Below are 20124 nucleotides of genomic sequence, written 5' to 3'. Positions count from 1 at the left end.
AAGGTACAGTTTCTAAAGCTTTTCTTTAAAAAGTGTGAGCTAGATGCATATTGCCAATTCTAATCATATAACTTGTTTCTTCTATATATTTTTTAAGGCTGTGTCCAGTTCTTGTGTAAACAAGGCCACTGTTTGAACTTAAATGTTTAAGTCAGTGCTTTTTTTCTGGGGGGATGCAGGGGTACACATACCCCTAAACATTTTGTGAATCTAAATTTGGCCTCATTGAGGGGCAGTATTTCAATATGAGTAGGAAAATGAGAGTACCACTATATATATATATATATATATATATATATATATATATATATATATAGAATAAAAAGCACTGGTTTAAGTTATGCAACTAGAACATAAATATATGTATTTATGTGTATGTGTATCTATCTTAGAGGATGGTGGTGATGATTTATTAATTTTATATACTGCTTAATTGCCAAGGTGGCATCTCAATGATTTACAAGTGTAAAACACACCTAATTAAACACACAAACAATTTCATCAAAGCATTAAAATAAACATCCACAATTAAAATATATCAGAGAATAAGCCCATTAAAACAGCACTACAATTACAACAGTTACATCAGCAATTCAACATGACTTTTGATTCCCTTAGATTGTCTTTTGGTTCAGTGTGAATTCTGAAAGGTCAATGTTTCTGTAAGAAAAGGGTCTCTGACACAAAGAGATGTTATGGAATATGAATGCAAGTTGGGATAGACAAGTTCAGAAGTTTTATTGATGACTTACTGATGGTTCTTGTTTCACAGGGGCTGGGAGCAGGTAGAAGTCACCTGCACTCCATATCAGAAAGAGTCTCCTAATTCTCTCTGGAATGTTGAAGATCACATTAATCCCAGGTGTATGTGATTGAATATACCTTTATGTCATCAAAATATTACGATTTCCCCTCCCCTTCCTATTGCTTGTTGATTTTGAAGAGAGAAAGCTCCATAAAGCAGTTGAAGCAAAATATTAAGAATTGGAATTACTGAATAATTTCCCCAATGGCTGGATTTGAGCATGTCTTTGTTATACTCACAAGGAAGCTTCTTGAGATTCTAGTTTGACATTTTAGTGCACAGCAGGAAAAAGTGGGGGAAAGATGGCTTTTTAAGGTATCATGTTGCATGTGTTTATTGTCCTTTTTAAAACAACAACAACCACCTTCTGACCTTTGCCCGCAACTGGGACCTAATTTAATGCAGAGGGAATGTCTATGTATCATTAATGTATGTACTTAATCAACATGTGAGATCCCACTTTAAACTGTCTTCTTTTCCATAGTGCCCAATATCAGTTTGGATGTTCTGAAACCTTCCTTTCCAGAGATTCTACTGGAGTCTCACATGGTTATGATCCGAGTAGGTAGATTGGCTTGGGTTCCGTTCTGTTTGTAACTTTCTTTCCTTTGTAGAAAAACACTCCTTTTATTTCTGCGTTAACTGTGCCAACTTGGGTACTATCTGGAATAGAAGAAACATTATGGGGTTCAGCAGGTTTATGTTTAATAGTGCAGTTCTCAAGACATCTTGTGTGATTATTGAGGGCATTGTGTGAATCTCTGGCATCCATCAAATATGGGGAAGACTGTCAATAAATGAAGGCAGATACATACTGTGTGTGCTATTAATAGTATGCTGATATAAGTAATAAAGCCACACATTTTTAAAAGGTATGTGCAGCTCTCCATTTTTCATGTGTGCGTGGGAATGCTTAGGGGTGAAGGGAAGAGCTGGGCCCCTGGAGTTTTGTGTCCAGACAGTTCCTCTCTATTTGAGACCACCAGTTATCATTGTGTCCAAGATTTTTGTCATCCTGATTCTGACTGAGAGTCAGATTTTCCTGAGATGTTAAGAAACGTCCTTGTGTAGGCGTAAAATTTATCTGAAGCTGTCAAACATAACAGCTGAAGAAATAAAAAACTAGTATTAACTCTCTTTCACAGCCATGCTATTAATACGTTCCTCTCGACAAGGAAGCTATATTATTTCTATTTGTTGCTTTTTCTAAAAAGCAGTTACCAAAAACAACAACAACAACCCAGAACCCTCAAAGCTTCCCACACTGATATTGTTAGAATAATTCAATTTAACTAAACTAAAGATAGTTTCTTTCCAGAGTGAAAGCAAACCTGGTGGGATCTTGTGGGAGATTTCACAATAAAGGATTGTAGAGTTCTTCTCTTCAGGGAGGCTTCTAAAGCCTTCTCCTTTGGATAGTGATCTCATTAAATTCTGTTGTGTGAAAGTTTTTAGGCTGCCTCCACTAGAGGGCAGTGTGAATATATTTGACAAGAAATAGAAGTTCATGTGTGCACGCATGAACACAGACTAGCTTTTGAGCAAATGCTTGTTAATGTCATAAGGATTGCCAAAGGTCCATCAGTTCCAGCATTCTGTCTCCAGTGGTGCTCTGCCTGATGTCCCTGCAAAGCTCTCTCACACACAGGGTTATGATAACCATCTCTTGTTGTTCCTCCCCTCTGAGACAGAGGCTGCCTAGAGAGAACATACATTTGAAGAAAATATTTTGCAGGGGAAAGAGAATTGTTCTTGTAAACATGAGTGTCTGTCTAAGGCTGTGTGCTCCAGCTCCAGCAGCCACATATACATAATGGTTTTTAGCCAGTTTAAATTAAATGACAAAGGCCCTCAATGTACAGTCTGGCTAGAATATAGGTGGTTAACTGTGAACTGTGATAAATAATTAGTATATACTCTTGTTAGACTCCTGCCGTAGCCCTTCCTGTAGATACTGAATAAAATCAAGTTTTGCAACATGTTTAGCTTTCATTATTATGGAGCTATAGAGCCAGTCCCTGGCCCTGCCATGTGAACACAGAATCTAATGCTTGTGTGTTTCTGATTTTGCCGCAAAGAACCTCTGATTTGATCCAGATTCTGATTTTATTTCAGGGTTTTGAATGTTTGGGCTATGGAACTTCTGCTGCTTAACCTTAGAACAAGCTGTTTCCTCAGACATTTATCTAATAAGAAGCAGGTCTCTGAGAGACACAGCAGCCTTAGCATAGGCACCTGGGTTTAATCTGTTCCACTACTATCTGGGGAAGCCTAGCATGCCTATGTGAACAGCATTTAGATATTTTCTCGGGAAATTCGTTCACTTCTAGACTACAGTAACGGGAGAGAATTTCCCAAGGAAAGATCTATATGCCGTTCATCTAGACATGCAAAAAGACATATTGACTTTTTGCAAAAAGAGAGGTCTATAACTTGCATACAGATGCAAATCTGGAGGATAAGTCTATCAACAGCTACAAGTTTTGATAGCTATCTTGATTCAAAGGCAGTATGTCTATCAGTTGATGGAGGACAGTAGTCAGAGAGGGCTGTGGCCCTCAAGTCCTACTTTGTGTAAAAGGATTCTGGAGTATTTATGCACTTTATCTGATACAGCAAGGGTCTTTTTAGTTTTCATTTTACATGTAAAAGCTTGTATATCAATATGTATTGAGGGAGAATATTTATTGCAGCATAGCTGTTAACTGAATATAGTTGTTGTTTTTAATTGTAGGGGAACAGTGGCCTCAAACCAAAGGAGAATGAAGTCACATCCAAACCCTGGCACTGGCCTATCAATTACCAAGTATGTGGTTAAAACAAATTCTGAGGCACTGTAACTTGTTTAACTTCATGTTGTATCTCATTGTTTTCAAGGTAACATTGTGAATAGCTGATCTTCAATTGTATCTGGGAATTTTTCGGAAGGCTTGCTTTAAATGGCTTTTGCAGAAAACCAGTTCTGATTTGCCCTCCTGTGGTTCTTGCTGCTAAGGAACGACATGTTAAATAACCATTGGCTCCCAGACAACAGGGGCTGCTGCTGTGCGACTATCGGAACAGCAAAGACTGAAATAGTTTCTAATATAATTATGAGGTTTGATTATAGAAGCTACACTATTGTTACTCTGTTTATTTCAATTTATTACCCATTCTTTGCAGGTTACAACAATTAAAACACAGTTTAAAACAGTATTAGTACAACTTAAAAAATCACAAAAAATCACATCTCAAATGTCAAAGGCCAGGGTAAAGAGGTGTGTCTTCAGCATTTGCAGAAAACTGCATAATGAAGTTGTCAGACTCACCTCTATGGGGAGGGAGTTCAGCAGGATAGGGGGGTGCCACAGATAATGCCCTTGGCCTGGGCCACCTTTCCCCCAAAGCTTTTGAGAGTGGCAGAACTCCCAAAAGGGTCTCCTCTGCCAATCTTAGCACCCAAGAGGATCTGTCGGGAGGCGTCTTTCAGATATTTTGGGCCTGGGTCATTCAGGGCTTTAAACACTATTGTGGGTTTTAAATGTAGGGCTTTACTATTGCATCGGAGACACTTCTCTGTCTTGTAATGGAGGATCCCTATGGAAATATTTGATCTTATGGATTTTTATTGGGGTTTTTAAATTTTTTTATTTTCCATGCCAAGTTACAACATAAGATAAAAATAAAACAAAACATTAATCAAAAAACTAAAACAAAGGGGGGGGAGAAAAGAAAAAAGAAAGAAAAACAAACAAGAAAAACAATGACTATAACAAAACATAACCAAACATACATACATACATTTTGACTTCCTTCCATCCTTTAGCGACTTCACATTTTCAATTTTTCCTTTTCGTTGTATTGTATGCATATGTACATTTATTACTTCCGGTTTTTTACCTTTCATAACTTATTTTTTTCTTTTCCTTACGCCTGCAAACTTCATTTGTCACAGATCAATATATTTATTCCAGAACAATGTTTTTTCATATACTCTTTAACACAGTCCCATTCTTTTATTAATTTTTGGTCTGATTGTCCTCTTAAGACTGCCATTAATCTTGCAAAGTCTATGTATTCACATAGTTTGATTTGCCACTCTCATACTGATAGAATTCCCCACCCCCCTCCAATTTGCAGCTATAAGCATCCTGGCCGCCATTGTCGCATATAGGAATACTTTCTTTTTATCACCAGGAATATCATTTGTAATTAAGCCTAGAAGAAATGCTTCTGGCTTTTTAATAAAGGATATTTTAAACATTTTTTTTTTAATTCCTCATATATATTATTCCAAAATTGTTTGATAAGTCCACACTCCCACCACATATGGTACATTGTTCCAGTTTCTTTCTTACACAGATGTTTATTGTTATGGAAACCTCAGGCTTAAGGTAAAATGTAGACTGAAAAAACCTGTGTTGATCACATACTGATGGTGGCAATCAATTTCTCCACAGGGCCTTCGTTTTTCTGGAGTCAATGAAACAGACTACAGGGTTTATTTGCTGGGAAATCCGGTAAGGAGAATATAGTTTTTGTTTCCATAGGTGGGATGAGGGAATTTGGCTTCCCTCCCTTCCCTCCAGATAGGTCCTCTCATTCCCCTCCCTGTAGTTTTATGGTGCCTTTTGTGCATCTTTGTCTACTTGCAAGGCTTTCCCTCACAGGTGATCTGGTGGCTGAACCTAATTACTCTGGGATTGTATATCACAATGGCAATATTCGTTTCTGTGGCCATGAAGAGGGGAGTTCGGCTAAAAGCTGAGCACAAAGGTAAAGTAAATTTCCTACCTTCTGGGTCTATAACCTTCTCTTCTGTTTTATAAACATTATGGCTTCCTGCTGCAGATCTACTTCCACTGTCCATGAGAGGACACCAAGTGCAGTATCAAAGGAATCATGATAGCAATGGGTAGAGTGCAACAGGAATGGCAGACTTCGGGCTTTCAGATTTCAGTGGCAGCTCCCCCTACCTCTTACTTTCCATTTTAGTCCTTGTTGCGATGCTCCCTGTGGTGCCCTCTCATCTTGGTGCCCAGTGCAGACGAACCACCATGCACCCCTAAATCTGCCTCTGGTAACAGCTCACAAAGGTTGATTTGCTGGATTTCGGCCTAGTTTTTAAAGAGACGCTGTGGTCCTTTGTAATTGCAGGAGGCACCTTAAAAGGAGGAAGTCCATGTAGTAAATGCTAGACCACATTCCCTTCAGTAAAAGTTTTTTATTTGTGCATGTGAAGCAGGGAGATGATTAGTGTTGATCAAGCAAAGAAAATCCAAGAAACTTGAAGTGGAAAAGCCTTTTCCCCTTGAAGTGGAAGTCCTTCTCAGACTTCATATTCTTGGAAATTCTTGAAAATTCCTGATTGGGACTATTCTTTTTGGGTTTTACTGTCTTCCTGACAGCTGAAGGATAGTCATCTACTGGGTCTTTGAGAGTTATTAGCTGCTGCTTATTTCATCTATTGGCTTCTCTGTTGCACACAGTGATATTGTTAATGTTTCATTGTCTAGTAGCAACAAAAATTATGGAAAGCCACTTTCTGAGGGTCTTAATCAGAATGCTCTCTTTAAACTCTGGAGCTTCTTGGCAAGGCGAATGTCCATAACACCTTCTTTGTTTCTGCATGGAATTGTGATATCAGATGAGGAAACAGCTCTCTTACCTAGTTTTCTTAATCTCTGCTGGTTTGGAGCTACAGCAATTGCTAACATACATGCTGGAATTAGATCTGGTTATTTACAGTGTAGCCGGGTTGGCTTGTCATGAACACATTGCACTGGGCATGCAGCAGTAGTAATATTTTCTCCTAGACTCTAAACTGGTGAAGTGAAAACACACAGCATTGTATCCAACCAAGTTATCCCATTCATGCAAGGATTTCCAACCGAACTCCCCCCGCTACCTGCCCTGCAGCCTGTTCTGGGTCCCCCCCCCAACCCTCTGGAGCAGATTTTTGGGAGGTGGGAGGACACAGAAGGAGGAGAAGTTCCGTTGCACAATCAGAAGTCCTTGTGCAACTGGAGCAGCTTTTTTGGATAGAAACCAAAACTGTTTGATAAACTGCATAAAACTAGATTTCTGTTGGAAGCTTTGTGAGCACATGTTTATACAGGTTAGGATAAAAAGAATTCAAGAAATGTGTTCTCTTCCAGAGCTTTCTCGAGTCCTGCTACATAGCGGAGGAAGGATTATGCTAGGATGGGTCCTCCATTACTTTCCTTTCTTCATGATGGGCAGAGTGCTCTATTTTCATCATTACTTTCCTGCCATGCTTTTCTCCTCAATGTTGACAGGTAAGTTTAATCAAGTTTCAACAGAATCGAAATGTTGTAACCGATTAAGAATTTTGAAAGGACACGAATGTAAAAGATCATTGTCACATAGTTGGTTTAGGGTTGATGTTTGAAAGTTTCTTCAGTGCACTGTATCTTGATCAGCAGCAAGACCAGTTTGGTCTCCCCTTTGATCTGGGAGACTTGGGTTCAAAAGTCAGTTCTTATGGGGTAGCCTTGGGCAGCTTATTCTCCAATTCTTGTCAGTTTCGTACCTTTTGATATGGACATAAGAATGACCTACCCAGAGGATTTTTATGACAATCTGTGTGGTAAAGATTGCATTCTACTGCCACAAGTGCTATAGAAATCATCTGTATTTTATAGCATTCTTTGTTTTGCTTCTTACGTTAAGGGTATCAGCAAGTGGGGGGGAAAGTAATTTCATCCAGAAATACACGCCTGCTGGCTACTGTCTAGCATAATCATCAATGTTTCTATATTAGCTTGATGATTCTTTTCTGAAAGAAAGGAAAATTAAGTTATGGATATTAGAATCAATATAGCCATGAAAAATTCAAGATGAGTGATTTTTGATCTTATGCTTCTTTCAATAGGGGCTAACTTGCATGATTCACTTTGCCTGGTAAAATAAAGAATATTAGCTTTCTGCCACTGGAAAACTCCATCTGATTGAAATAGAATTGATTTATCTTGGGGAGATGGGTTGATGGGTTGATCCTGGGCTGTAACTATACATATTGATGTGATTACTGATACAGTGGCACCTTGGTTTTCGAACGTCTCTGTTGACGAACATTTTGGTTTTTGAATGCTGTAAACCTGGAAGTAAATGCTTCAGTTTTCAAACACACCTTAGAAGTCAAACATGCCATGCAGCTTCCACTGAGTGCAAGGTCCTGGGGCCTAGCTATCGGCTATTGAGTTTTCGGTTTTCGAACGTTTCAGAACTCGAATGGTCTTCTGGAACGGATTACGTTCTAAAACCAAGGTACCACTGTGCTTTCTAGTTTCAGTTAACCTGGCCAATCTTCCTTTTTCTCTTTTTCCCTTAGGGATTACATGGGATGTATTTCTGAAATTTTGTGCTGGTGCTCTGTCAGCCACCATTCAATCTAGGAAGGTTTACAATTATGGGATAATGGTGCTGATTCTGCTTAGTATCTACAGGTGAGAATTGGTTCCTGAATAGTTAACACACATCTGAAGGTTATTTTTGAGGGGAAAGGCCTTGCATCATTACCAAACCCTGAAAAATGCTGACAAGTAAGCAGGAAACCATGTAGGGAAGGTCCTACAAGACTGTTTCCTTGTGTGGCCCATTTTGTTGTCACCATAACGGTTCTTGATATTGACTAATGCTAACATTCAGCCATTGCCCTCTTCAGAAACTGCCTCTCCTGAAGCAGCAGCAATCTTAGTTAGCAGCTTCATAATGGCTCAGGTGCATCTATCATTGCAACGTCCCAGGGCAAAGATGACACAAGCTTTTCTTTCACAATTTCCTGTCCCCTTTGATTGCAGAGTTTAGTGGACAGTGCATCTTATGTCATCTATTTGGTTCGACCCTCTAATGTGTGTGAAAGAACTTTGATCTGCCTTGCAAGTTTGCCACGGCCAAAACAATTGAATATTTCAGGGTTCCTCAGTGGTATATCAAGTAGCTCTACACCTTATACCTACTGCACCCAATTATGTGCTCTACTGTTGTGACGTTGGGTCTCTAGGAATTTGATTCATGTTTAGATCTTTTCCACAGCTTCTACCTCTTCCACCCTCTCTCCTATGGAATGATAGGACCTCTGGCTTCTGATCTCAACAGCCCAATGGCAGGGCTTAGGTGGCTGGAAACATGGGAGTTCTAGATACAGCCTGGGGGGGAAAGGGAATAAACAAGAAGACAAGTGGTGAAACCCACTGCACAAGAGCTGTGAAGGATTGTTTCCCCAACAGCATTTCTGCGCTGAAGCAGTGGACTGTCAACCTTGAGGTCTGAGAAGAGGAGGTGGCAACTATGAAGGAGAACCTCTCTGTGGGTCCTAGAGCCCCATTTACTTGAACCTGCTGCTACTTAAAAGTTTGAACCATCCAAGCAATATGTTAACTGTCCCACAGCCATGGGCTCCACAGTGGTGTCATTTTGTGTGAGTTGGAGGACGTGTGTGTTTTGCAAGGGTATCTCTCATGTCTGCCTGTCTCTGCTCATAAGGGATTTAACAGAGCTCAGGAAAGATCAAGTGCGTGTAACAGAGGAAACAGTCTTCTGAGACCAGGATAGTTAATATCCAATAACTTCTTTTTTTCATGAACTTAAAAGTATTTGTGTACATTTGGTACGTGCTCCTGGGAGAGTCTTGTGACTTCTTGTCTAAGTTCAGGGACTTGGACATAAAGCATAAAGCTTTCTGCGATCCAGTGCTCTGTCTGCCCGTCACACAAAAGGCAATGAGTTGTTTTTGCATAAAGCCTTTGCTGTCTGAGCACAGACACCCATTCAGAATAGCCTTTAACAGTTACCTGGAAGATCTCATGCAGAAATGAAGCTGCAGCATTCCATTCATCGGATTATCCTTTTGTTTAAGAAGCTCCAAAGCAGAGAAAGATGTTTTTATTATTTTATTATTATTATTATTTAGGTTTCCTGCCCTAAATTCCTCTGACAGTGAGGAATGGTGCCTTTGAGTGTGTGTGTGTGTGTGTGTGTGTGTGTGCGCGCGCATGTGCTAGAAGTTGAAGACATAATGTTAAAGCTTGTGCTGAGAGCTGTGATGTCACTCATTCTACTAATTCAGTTGCCTACTAACACTTCTTCCTGTGGGGAAGCTTGTATCTCTTTAATGAATGTAGAGTGTGCAGAACATGCTTCTAACTGCTATGGTACAGGAATGTTGATTTTTTTAATATATATAAATGCATGTGGGGTTTTTTAAAGGAGGAATTAACCTCTGTGTCATATGCTATCAAAAAAGGGAGGGATGTAACTTGATAAGCAGAATAGAGCTCTTCAGTTGCTTAGTGGGAATCCACTTCTGCAGCAATGTGAGAAAAGTTTGACAAAAAGGTTGAGCAGGGCGTTCTCCTGCAAAACGTCCTTTTAATTCCATCTCTTGTTCTCTGGAGCAAATTCGGCCTTGGCTTCTGTTAAATTGGTCCCCTGAAGCCTTCTTTTGTACATGACACAGAAATTGAGGCCACCCAGTAATTCATTTTAGTGTCTGTGTTAAAGCTTGAAGCCTGCCACTTCCTATCCCTCTGTGCCATCATCAAAGGGCTATCTCTGTTGGCATGGAGACGATATGCCAACATTCCCAGGAGAGGCTGGATGAGGCATGTTGGCTGCTGTCAGGCTGCCAGGTCCATTAAGAAGGGAAACACAAGACTGATTTAGCTGGTCTGGCTTAACTAGTTTAAGACTGTCGTGACCAGCCTTTTAGTTAGCAGAGATGATGATGGGTTCCAGCCTTTGATTTTAACTCACTTGTTGACAACTGGTGGAAATTGCTGAAATGAGTTACTGGTTTTGATATGATTACCGTTTCCTGTGGCAGGAAATACGCTCATGTGGCTGACCTGACTCCTCAGATATTATATATAGAAAAGAAGGGAAGTCACGAAAACTTCCCATTATTCTGCATCTTTGTTGCTGGGAGAAACAGTAAATTGTAAGTACAATAGAATATAAGCAGTAACAATACAGTTGATAATCATAGAAAAGCAAAAAGATAGCCAGCTGTTACTAAGAGGACTTGGCCGTCTTGTAATTCACGAAGCACTTGAGTGTTACTCTTGACTAGATTTCCCTGAGGTTAGGTCCCATCATGTAGTCACTGAACTGTTCAATTTTGCCTTTATTAGTGGATTCCATGTTATAGTACTTTTCTGCAACAGTTAAATATTAGCAACCACTGTTGCTTTTCGGAGGAGGGAAACCCATTTCTTTTCCCACCCCCTGAGATCAAGAGATATTGATCAAGATATTATTTCTACTACTTAATTCAATTATTCAGCAAGGCTATCTATACATTTCATTCTTGGATTCTGCAGTACTCCAGTGGGTGACTGTTTATTGTCGCCTTCCCTTGCATTCTGAGAGATCTCACATCCCAACATACACCTGTATACCTACACTACGAGTGCTGTCCCTAGCTGAAAGATGCTGCTGTCTTGAGCAGCTAATTCTTTTGAAGTTTTTCTCACAGGACTGCTTTACCACAGTAGAAGGGGATCATGGATACTAAACAAAGAGAATCAGAATGTTTAAAAAAGTCAATAAGTGTCAGGCTTGCCATTCATATTAGCTGTCACTCTATGGTACTGGTCTTCCAATACTATCTAGCTCTATGTCACTCTATGACATAGAGCTTTCTAGCGTTGGAAGAGTAGCACCAATATAAGTAAGCAAATAAGCAGGTTCTGTGGGCAAGATCTGTGGTCTGGAGTTGTTTTCAGTGAATGTGCCTTAGCTGGGCAGCAGTTATGACTTCACTGTGGACAAGTGGCCTTCCATTTGATAAATGGTGTTGATAGGTGTTGGGGTCTCTAACCCATTAGTGTCTTTTCACAAATCAGTTCATGGCTTATAAAAGGGCTTTCATAGCTTAGCAACTCACCTATTCCATCACAGTTCTAATGAACGACCCCCATTTTTTCTTCTTTAAAAACTCCCAAAGTATTTGACTCAAAACAGGGTATGGATCAGATTATGTGTTTTCTTGAGTGCACAATATCCCTGTAGAAGGCAGACCTCTGTGGCTCTGCAGATATCATTCATTATGTTTGAAGGGTAATAACATTTATAGGATCAAGTTTGCATTTATAGGATCATTGACTTCTCTACCAATGGTTGCATCTACATGGCCTAGACTCCAGATCCAGTAATCAGAACTGCCTTGCCTTCCCCCTCCTCCAGTGGTCTTACTGGCACCCAGAGAATTCTGTTGTGATGGAATATGTGCCTAAATAAAACTTGTGTCTTGGGCAGTTTTTTTTCTTCCATATTAGTGTAGGACTAACAAGTATTATTCTACAGTATTCCTTCTAGGAAGGAAGGAATAAAAATCAGCAATAAAAAATTTATGATGTTCTTCTTGTGGAATGACACTATGATAACTCATTCCTCGGCAAGTACTGTGTTCTGTATTGGTTTCTCGTTCTGTGTATAATGGTCAAGAACCCCATGTCCAGAGTGCGGCAGATAACATTTGTCAGAAACTGCGCAAATTTTATTTACATAGAGTCCTAAGTGGTAGGTAAGTAGAACTGAACTACTCATTCAGAAACATTGGCCAGCCCATCTTGAATTGGATCACTTCAAACTGAAAATGGAGGATCAATCACATGTTTAAATGTTTCTTTACTTAAAAACAAGCAACCTTTCACATATACAGCTAGCATATCAGGTAGGCCTGGCTAGAACCCTTCTCTGTGACATGGGAGCTTTTTGCAGGCAGGAAGTTCCTGGAGTGGAAGAGCATTTGCGCCACCCATCACCTCTGCCCTGAAGTGAGGACCACGCCACATAGTGCTCCTGAATCTGTAGTTCATCTCTTGCTTTGTGATTGCTTTGAAGGAGTGATTTGGTCTCTGCCCTAGGCATCTGTGTGTCTGTAGTGTCTGATGTAGTTATCTACTGCTCCTGGGTAGCTTCCTGCATTACGAATTTGTCTTACTAATGCTGCTGATGTTGAAGTGTGTGTTTGTGTGTCGTATGTGTCTTTTGTACATTGTCACCACCTACGCATTTCAAACTGAACCTACTTCAGTGCACTGCCGTGTAATGGTACTAAATGGAAGGATAACTTGCCTTTGGACTGGCACTGGCTTTTATAAAGGGATTGACTGTAAATGGGATAGAATTTCCATCATACTTTTGTAATAAATAGCCTTTCTTTCCAGTGTCTTGTTGATTGCTGATTGTTATTATTTTTCCTACTTCAGCTGTTAGGATCAGCCTGAAGCGATATGGACTAGATTAGTGTAGAAAACACCAATGCTGGTCACGGTGTAGCCACAGCTCATGGCCATGCTTGCTTTACCTGAGTTCCACCAGCAGGAATTGACTTCTCCACTCCTTGGATTAAAGAATGTACACATATAGGACAAAGAGGAGCGGGGGAATATGTTTGTACACACAGATCCTGTGGCAGTGGTTTGCCATGCTATGGTGGAGTCTCTTTGGTTCCTGCCACTTCTTACTAGTGTTCACTGGCCAGAGTTTGATATTGAAGGTCAACAGTAGCCTTTTTGATCTACAATGGAGTTTCTCATGATCCCATTGTTGGCACTTAGTTGCTATTAAAACACAGGTCTTGATCCATTTGGGAAGACAGTGTTCTGTTTGCTGAACTCTCTTTCTATTGCTTATTGCCCTTATTACTGCATCAAGTGGATTCTCAAAATCAAAAGGGTGTTGCCCGTATTATAAAATGCAGGTGCGTGCAAAGTGAGACCCTTGCTGTAGAACAGCAAGTTCAAAACAAGAATAATACTGATATAATGAGGTAATCTGACTGTTGTGCATCCAGCTGAGGAACCAAGCTGAGAGCTTGGAATAGTTGGCAGAGTAATATTCCATATGTCAGAGCAATAAAGAGGGCTATTGCAATATAGGCTTATAGTGAGAAACTTCATTATAGATTATTTAATTACTCACTCCAGAGGGAAAATGATAGGATTTTTAAAAATACATTGTATATTGGCAAACTCAGTGATGGCTCTTCTTTGTTCTACCCCCACACACTTGCCCTTTTTGATAATGGTAAAACCACTGGCATGATTGCCTAGAAAATCTGCTTTTCAGTGCCACTGAATATATGCTTATTATTGAATGGGGTAGGCTATCAATTCAGAAACGGTGCAGCTAGTGTTACCTTAACCAGCTGGTTTGTTAAATAGCCATCTTTAAAGCTTGAATGACTTTTAGAATCTAATGGTTTGTGTGAAATAAATCAAGATTCATCCAAATTCTGAATGAGCATGTCCAAATACCACAGGAAGTAATCAGCTCTCTTGTTTGACATTTTCCACAAGGATGCCAATAGTGTCAATTTAGCAAGGTGCTGAATGCTTTTCCTCTCGTTTCCCTCTACTTCTTGTTGAGTTGGTGGAGGAATTCAGGTGAGATGGAAAGGAATAATATAAAGATGTTCATTATGCTACAATGATGAGTTGGAGTAAGCTGAAGGCGCAGAAATGTCTAGTGCAAGCCAATAGAAGGCAGGCAGTAGCATCTGACTTGGAGCTGGCTAGCTAGTCTATTTATTTAAGACCTTTTTATGCATCCTTTCATATTGGATTTCAGGACAGTGAACAGCATAGAGCAGATCTAGAGGGGAAAAACAAAAAGAGGAGACAAAACGTTAGTGCATACTAAAACTTATTTGATTAAATTTATAAAATGTGTCAGTATGCCTGGCTAATAAAAAAAATGTGTTTGCTTGGAGCTAAATGACAGCATCATTGAAGCCAGGCAAACTTATTTGGGGGTGCTACTACTGTGAGAGCCTTTGTTTTTGCACCTCTTGGAGGACATATATGGAGATGGACTTTGGCAGATGCTATTTAATACCAGGCAGGTTGATATGGAAATAGATGCTCCTTCAGGTACAGTACTTGAGTTCAAAGCCATTTAGAGCTTTAAAGGTAAGAACTAGCCCCTTGAATTAATCCTGGGAGTGAACAGGCTGCCAATTAAACTTTCTAAATCGGTGTAGTTTGGGTGGACCAGGTTTGGGTGGCCAGTCACAATTCTGGTAAGCTGTGTTCTGTACTCATTGAAACTTCTGAACCGTCCTCAAGGACAGCTGTATGTAATTCATTAAGGAAATGGATACATGATTACGCCAGACTCTCTGTGTCTAAGAGTGGCTGCAGCTGGCAAACCAGCAGTAGCTGATAAAAGGGACTCCATGGTAGCAGGCAACCATCATTTTTACAGCATTATTGGACTTTGCTGAAATGGAGACATACTGCTGAGTGTCATCGGCATACTGGCTGAACTTAAGTCTTACATCCCGGAATAAGCTCACCCAGTAATTTCATATAGTCATTCAAAAGTGGGGATAGGCTGGAACACTATGGGATCCCTTTGCACAAGGGGTTGAGAAGAACCATCCCAATGCCACTTCCCAGAGCCCCATTTGCAGTAGGAAGGGAACTGCTGAGCCTTTCATTCCCAACTCACAGAGCTGGTGCAGAAGGATGTCAGGGCTGAAGCTATCAAAAGCTGTGAAGAGATCAAGGAGGGTCAACAGGGTTGTGCTCCCACTGTCTCATCAGAGGTTAGCCACTGGGATGGCTAGGGCAAAAAAGTTGATCCATTTCTGTTTTTCCTTACCAGACAGGAATTCACAGCAGTACACAGAAGAAAGACAAGAATGGTCTTCAGATACTAAACGGCAAGGAGCGTCCATCCCATTTTTGTTCCCTTCTGCTACAGGAATTTAGCTGTTAAGGCCTTCCTGGGCCAACACAGTTAGGTCTTTTCCTCCTCTTAAAAAAACCACAGGCTACTCCAGCCATAGGCAGACTCAGCCTTCCAGATGTTTTGGGACTACAGTTCCCATCCCTGACCACTGGTCCTGTTAGCTAGGGCTCATGGGACTTGTAGTCCCAAAACATCTGGAGGGCCGAGTTTGCCTATGCCTGGGCTACTCTAAAGGTTTCTTATTAAAGCTAAGCATATTAAGGAACCTTTGATTTTTCCATTGAAATCAGTGGGATGTTAATGCGCTTAACACTGGCCAGATTGTGCCCAGCGTATATCAGTTTCAAGGTATAAGATACCTAAGGCACACTTTGGTCAGAGATGTTACAGCATCAGGAAAATTAAAGCCTGCTCTGCTGACTGCATTTTCTTCTTACATAGTTGATGAACAGGGTCTTTAAATCAAATAGAACGAAGGTAAGTAATGAAATGGCTGAAATATGCAAAGTGTTTGGGTACCGAACAAATGGTTTCATGTAGGTCCGTCTTACTGATTCCTGGAATGAAACCCATAGAGTTCTTCATTTGATTCCCTTGGCTGAGTCATGCAGTGCTGCCCTTTTGACTTTCATTTTGTAAAGTAGTCCCTAGCTGCCGGGGCATTAGGAGACATTTAGGTTCACACTCTGTTCAGTGCAAAGGAAAGTCTTAACATGGCCTGGTTTTTTTTAATGGCAATGTTCTTGCATGGCTCAGATCCTTTGAGGTCATTATTGCTGCCCCACTGGTTTCCCCTTTTTCTTGATGGCAAGAGGAAAACGGTCCAGTTGTAGCCCTTATCATTTATGTAAAATATTGTTAACCTCAACAGGCCTTTCTGCTGCTTGTTATGCAATCGCATTTGAGAGTAGCTTTGCTATATTGTGGCCTGCAGGGGATGAGCAGGAGAAGTTCTGTGAGCTCCCTTTTTCTTAGCCTGAGAGTGATATGGAGAAAGAACTGTCGTGTTGTCTCATTCCTATCGCTAGGGAAGAGAGGGTGGGGGACCCAGCCTGTGAAACTGGCATAAAGATGAGCAAAGAGACTAGGGGAGCTTGATCAGAACTGCATTATTCATGAAGATATTCAGAAGTTGAATTTTTGAAATGGAAAGCAGTCTGGAGGGGGTTTGTTTTAATTACTCCAAAGTGCAATTGCAAAGATGGGAACCAGAAATCATCATGGTGCACTGAGGTCTCAAGCCGGAGTTTTGAGCAGGATAGAAGCTACTTAGTGCAGAAGCAAAGCATAGAACAGCCTTCCCCAACCTAGTGCCCCTGAGATGTTTAGGACTGCAGCTACAGCCCTAGCATGCATGGCTAATCGTCAGGGATGAAGGGAATTGTTTTCGTTGTTGGCATCCATCTGTCTTGAGAGACAACGGAGTGTGCCTCTGGGGGTGAAGTCAAACGGCTGCATCAGCAGCACCAGAGTGAGTTCCCTGAGTCACAAGCCTGGGCAGTGTGTATGGAGCTCCTGGGCTGCTCAGATGACAAAACCCCACTCTTGGCCTCAATGATGTGGTCCAACATAATCTGGAAGGCATCAGATTAGGAAGGCTCATGTAGAGGTAGACTTGTCCGTAGTCATAGTGACAAGAACACAATTTATAAGTGGTTTCTTGTTCTCAGCCTGTCTGCAACAGCACCCTGCTGTAGCAATTTGCGAGGCATTTTAGGGACAAAATGGCTCAGATTTGGGCAGAGTTGAATTACAGTTAGAGCAAGTCCATTAGCTAGGAATGCCTATTTCCAGCTACAGCTGGTTCACCACCTACAGCCCCTTTTGAACAGGGATAACTTGGCCATGGTACTCCTTGCTTTGGTAACTTACAGGTTGGGTTTCAAGGTGTTCTACATGGGGTGCCCTTTCAGACTTGGAAACTTCAGCTAATTCAAAAAGCAGTGGCCAAATTACTGGCCATAACCAGGGCTGGCCCACCCACAAGGCCAGGTGAGGCAACCTGAGCCTACGATGAAAGGATTTCCAGCATTACACTCCCAAGAGGGTCTTTCTTCTCCCATAGATGCAACCTAGGATCCAAACAGACATGAGTCATTGTGCCCTGCCTCCTTTCTGCTCCCCTGTCACATAACTCCTCCCCAAGCTTCTAACTCACATCACTGCACTCATTTTGAAAGGCCCCACTCATTTTGCCGTCTCACACAGTGTTCCCTTTGATGCTTTGTATCCTCCTAATGGCTCAGCCCAAAGTTGTCACCTTACACAGAAGCCAGCTTGGCTGAATTGGCCCTTAAAACATGCTGATTCCACAGAATTAGCATTGTCCAGCACACAGGTTAGTGCAGCTCTGGCCTAATACTCATGAGTCTAATACACAGGTTCTGGCTTATTTCCCAGTTGTAATACTCCAAACATTGATTAAGTTCTAAGACCTATTAGACCCAGGAATTTAGGGTGTCTAGCACCCACCAACTCCTAACAGTATGCTAAACCACAACATTCTGATTGAAATGTTGAATACTTATCTCTACAGTTTTCTTACGTGTGTCCAAAGCTAGCGAGAGATGTTCTTTTTAGGACGCAATCATATGCTTGTTTACTGCTAAATCCCACTATTAATTCTACTTGCCAGGTAAGTATGCATAGGACTGCAGCCAAGCAGAGCAATCTGAATTAAGTTTGCTTGAAATTAAGCCCCTCTTGGTTCAGTTATGTTTACATTCTTGTGAGTGGATTTAGGAATGCAGCCTTACAGTACAATCTTGTGCTAGGAGTAAGCTCCATTGAATTAGATTGGCACTTACTTCCAAGCAAATATACATAGGCTTATGCTGTTACATAAGAGTGTGCTGTAGTGAGCTTAACTTTCCCCAGATTGTGGAATGTGGACTGAACCTTACAATAGAAAGCAGGTGTGGGATTCTACCAGTAACCAGGTTACCACTACAGGTGTTAATGCAAACGGCCTAGCTTCGCCAAACTGTAATGAATGAACAATACATGTCTAGAAGTATCTGATACCGGACTTCCGGGTTGGCGCCATCGCCGAATGGCGGACTCCCTCCGAGCTCCGGAGGGAGTCTGCTCGGCAGGGGCTGGGTTCTACCGCACCGGCGATGCGGGGACCCTTAGAAACCACGGCCACGGAGGCCGTGGACATGGAGACTCGGCTTGCACCGTTAGCGCCCTCCCGACTCGTGAAGGAGCCTTTTTAAAGGCTACGGATCGGGTGCCGGGGAGAAGCGTGGTGCCTTGAGTTCTCTGCTTCCCCTGCTGAGCGAAGCCGCATGCCATTCGGCGGAGAGCGCTGACTTCTTCCATTGAAAATTCGGACTTTTCAACAACAACCCGTGAGTAAATTTGGAAATCGGGTTCAAAAGGAGGAAAAAAAAATTTTTTTTTCGAATTGGATACGAGCGGGGGGGATCCAAAAAGGAAGTCAGTCCCCTCCCTATTGTAAACTTTCCAAAACAAGGACGGGGAAACCAAGACCCAAAAAGGCTTGCATTGCTGATAAAAATCCAAAATTTCACGATGGGGAATTACAAGAACTGTGCTGGAGGAGGAACTGGAGAAGGGAAACGCAACCCCCCCCCCTGGGAACCGGGGTGACTGAAGAGAGAGCCTGGTGAAAGGAGTCGGAGATCTTGACAGCTGTCAAAATAGCTGTCAAAGTCGAAAAGCGGAGTGGATTTTATTATGAGAACTTGGCTGGTTAAATTTGATACAATTTGCTACAACTTGTTAAAATTTGGATACAAAATGGCGAATATGGATAACAAATTGACTTTTGGATTAGAGGAAACAAAGATACAACAATCCCCCTTGAGGAGTTTCGGGACATTACAAGGATTGGGAAAGTGGAAAAACACCAATGGAACTTTACAGGACTGGTTATCTTCTGGGAAAGCTGCAAAACGGAAATAACATCTCGTCTTCAGGGTGTTTTCTTTTTTGTTTTTTTAAAGGAGACAATAGATTTTTCTATTGAAGAAAGGAAGGGACTGAACGTAAGGTTTTGCCCCTGAATAACAACCATCCCTGCAGACTTACCAAACTTTCGAACTACAACGTTTTAGCAGCGGAACAAAGGGAAATCAGACTACAACCTGGAAAGAACAATGGAGGGAGTTCTATTACAGTTTTATTAAAGACTGAAGTTAAAGTTTTGAAAAATAATGATAATAATAATAATTTTGATTTTCAAAAAAATTTATTTTTAATTTTAAAAAAGAAAAAGCCAGCAAGGAGTTGGGGAAAAGTTGTGATTTATGGTCTTAAGAATTCCAGGCAGACACCAGGGGTTGATGGTCAGGGGGAAATTAAACCGGGGACAGGGGGGGGAGAACTAAAACTCCAAAGGCTTGCCAACTTGGTTATTTTTTGCTGAATTGGTCTATTATTCATTATATTTTTTTTATTCTCTACCTTTTCTGTTTCTATTATCTGGGGTGCTTCTTTTATTAAAAAATGGAAATTGTGGAATGACATGGGGTGGGTCTTGGGGAAAGAACACTGGGTTTTTTTTTTTTTTTTTTCTTTTTTTTACTGTAAAACAAATTAAGTTTCAATTTGAATGGGGAACTTGTTTGGCCAACAATATGAAAGGGGAA

General features: G+C 41.0%; 1 protein-coding gene across 9 annotated transcripts in view; it reads left to right on the top strand.

The window, feature by feature from the left end:
• POMT2 (protein O-mannosyltransferase 2) overlaps positions 1-20124 on the top strand; it is a 43339-nt gene that overhangs the window by 18514 nt on the left and 4701 nt on the right. For 2 of the 9 annotated variants that reach the window (XM_083613467.1, XM_083613472.1), the window contains exons 14-22: positions 773-864; positions 1290-1366; positions 3540-3611; positions 5245-5304; positions 5455-5560; positions 6943-7083; positions 8139-8253; positions 10632-10745; positions 15422-15624. In XM_083613467.1, the coding sequence (XP_083469593.1) occupies positions 773-864; positions 1290-1366; positions 3540-3611; positions 5245-5304; positions 5455-5560; positions 6943-7083; positions 8139-8253; positions 10632-10745; positions 15422-15476 (832 nt within the window). In that variant the 3' untranslated portion in view covers positions 15477-15624. Of the gene's footprint in view, positions 1-772; positions 865-1289; positions 1367-3539; positions 3612-5244; positions 5305-5440; positions 5561-6942; positions 7084-8138; positions 8254-8842; positions 12981-13020; positions 13410-15421; positions 15626-20124 lie in introns of those variants that run through there. The other 7 variants (XM_083613469.1, XM_083613470.1, XM_083613465.1 and 4 more) reach the window with 6 other exon arrangements.

This window comes from Podarcis filfolensis (genome assembly GCF_964270895.1).
Source record: "Podarcis filfolensis genome assembly, chromosome: 1".
In the NCBI taxonomy this organism is placed as follows: Eukaryota; Metazoa; Chordata; class Lepidosauria; order Squamata; family Lacertidae; genus Podarcis; species Podarcis filfolensis.
Note: the sequence above shows the minus strand (reverse complement) of the source record. Positions and strands in the feature narration are given on the sequence as shown.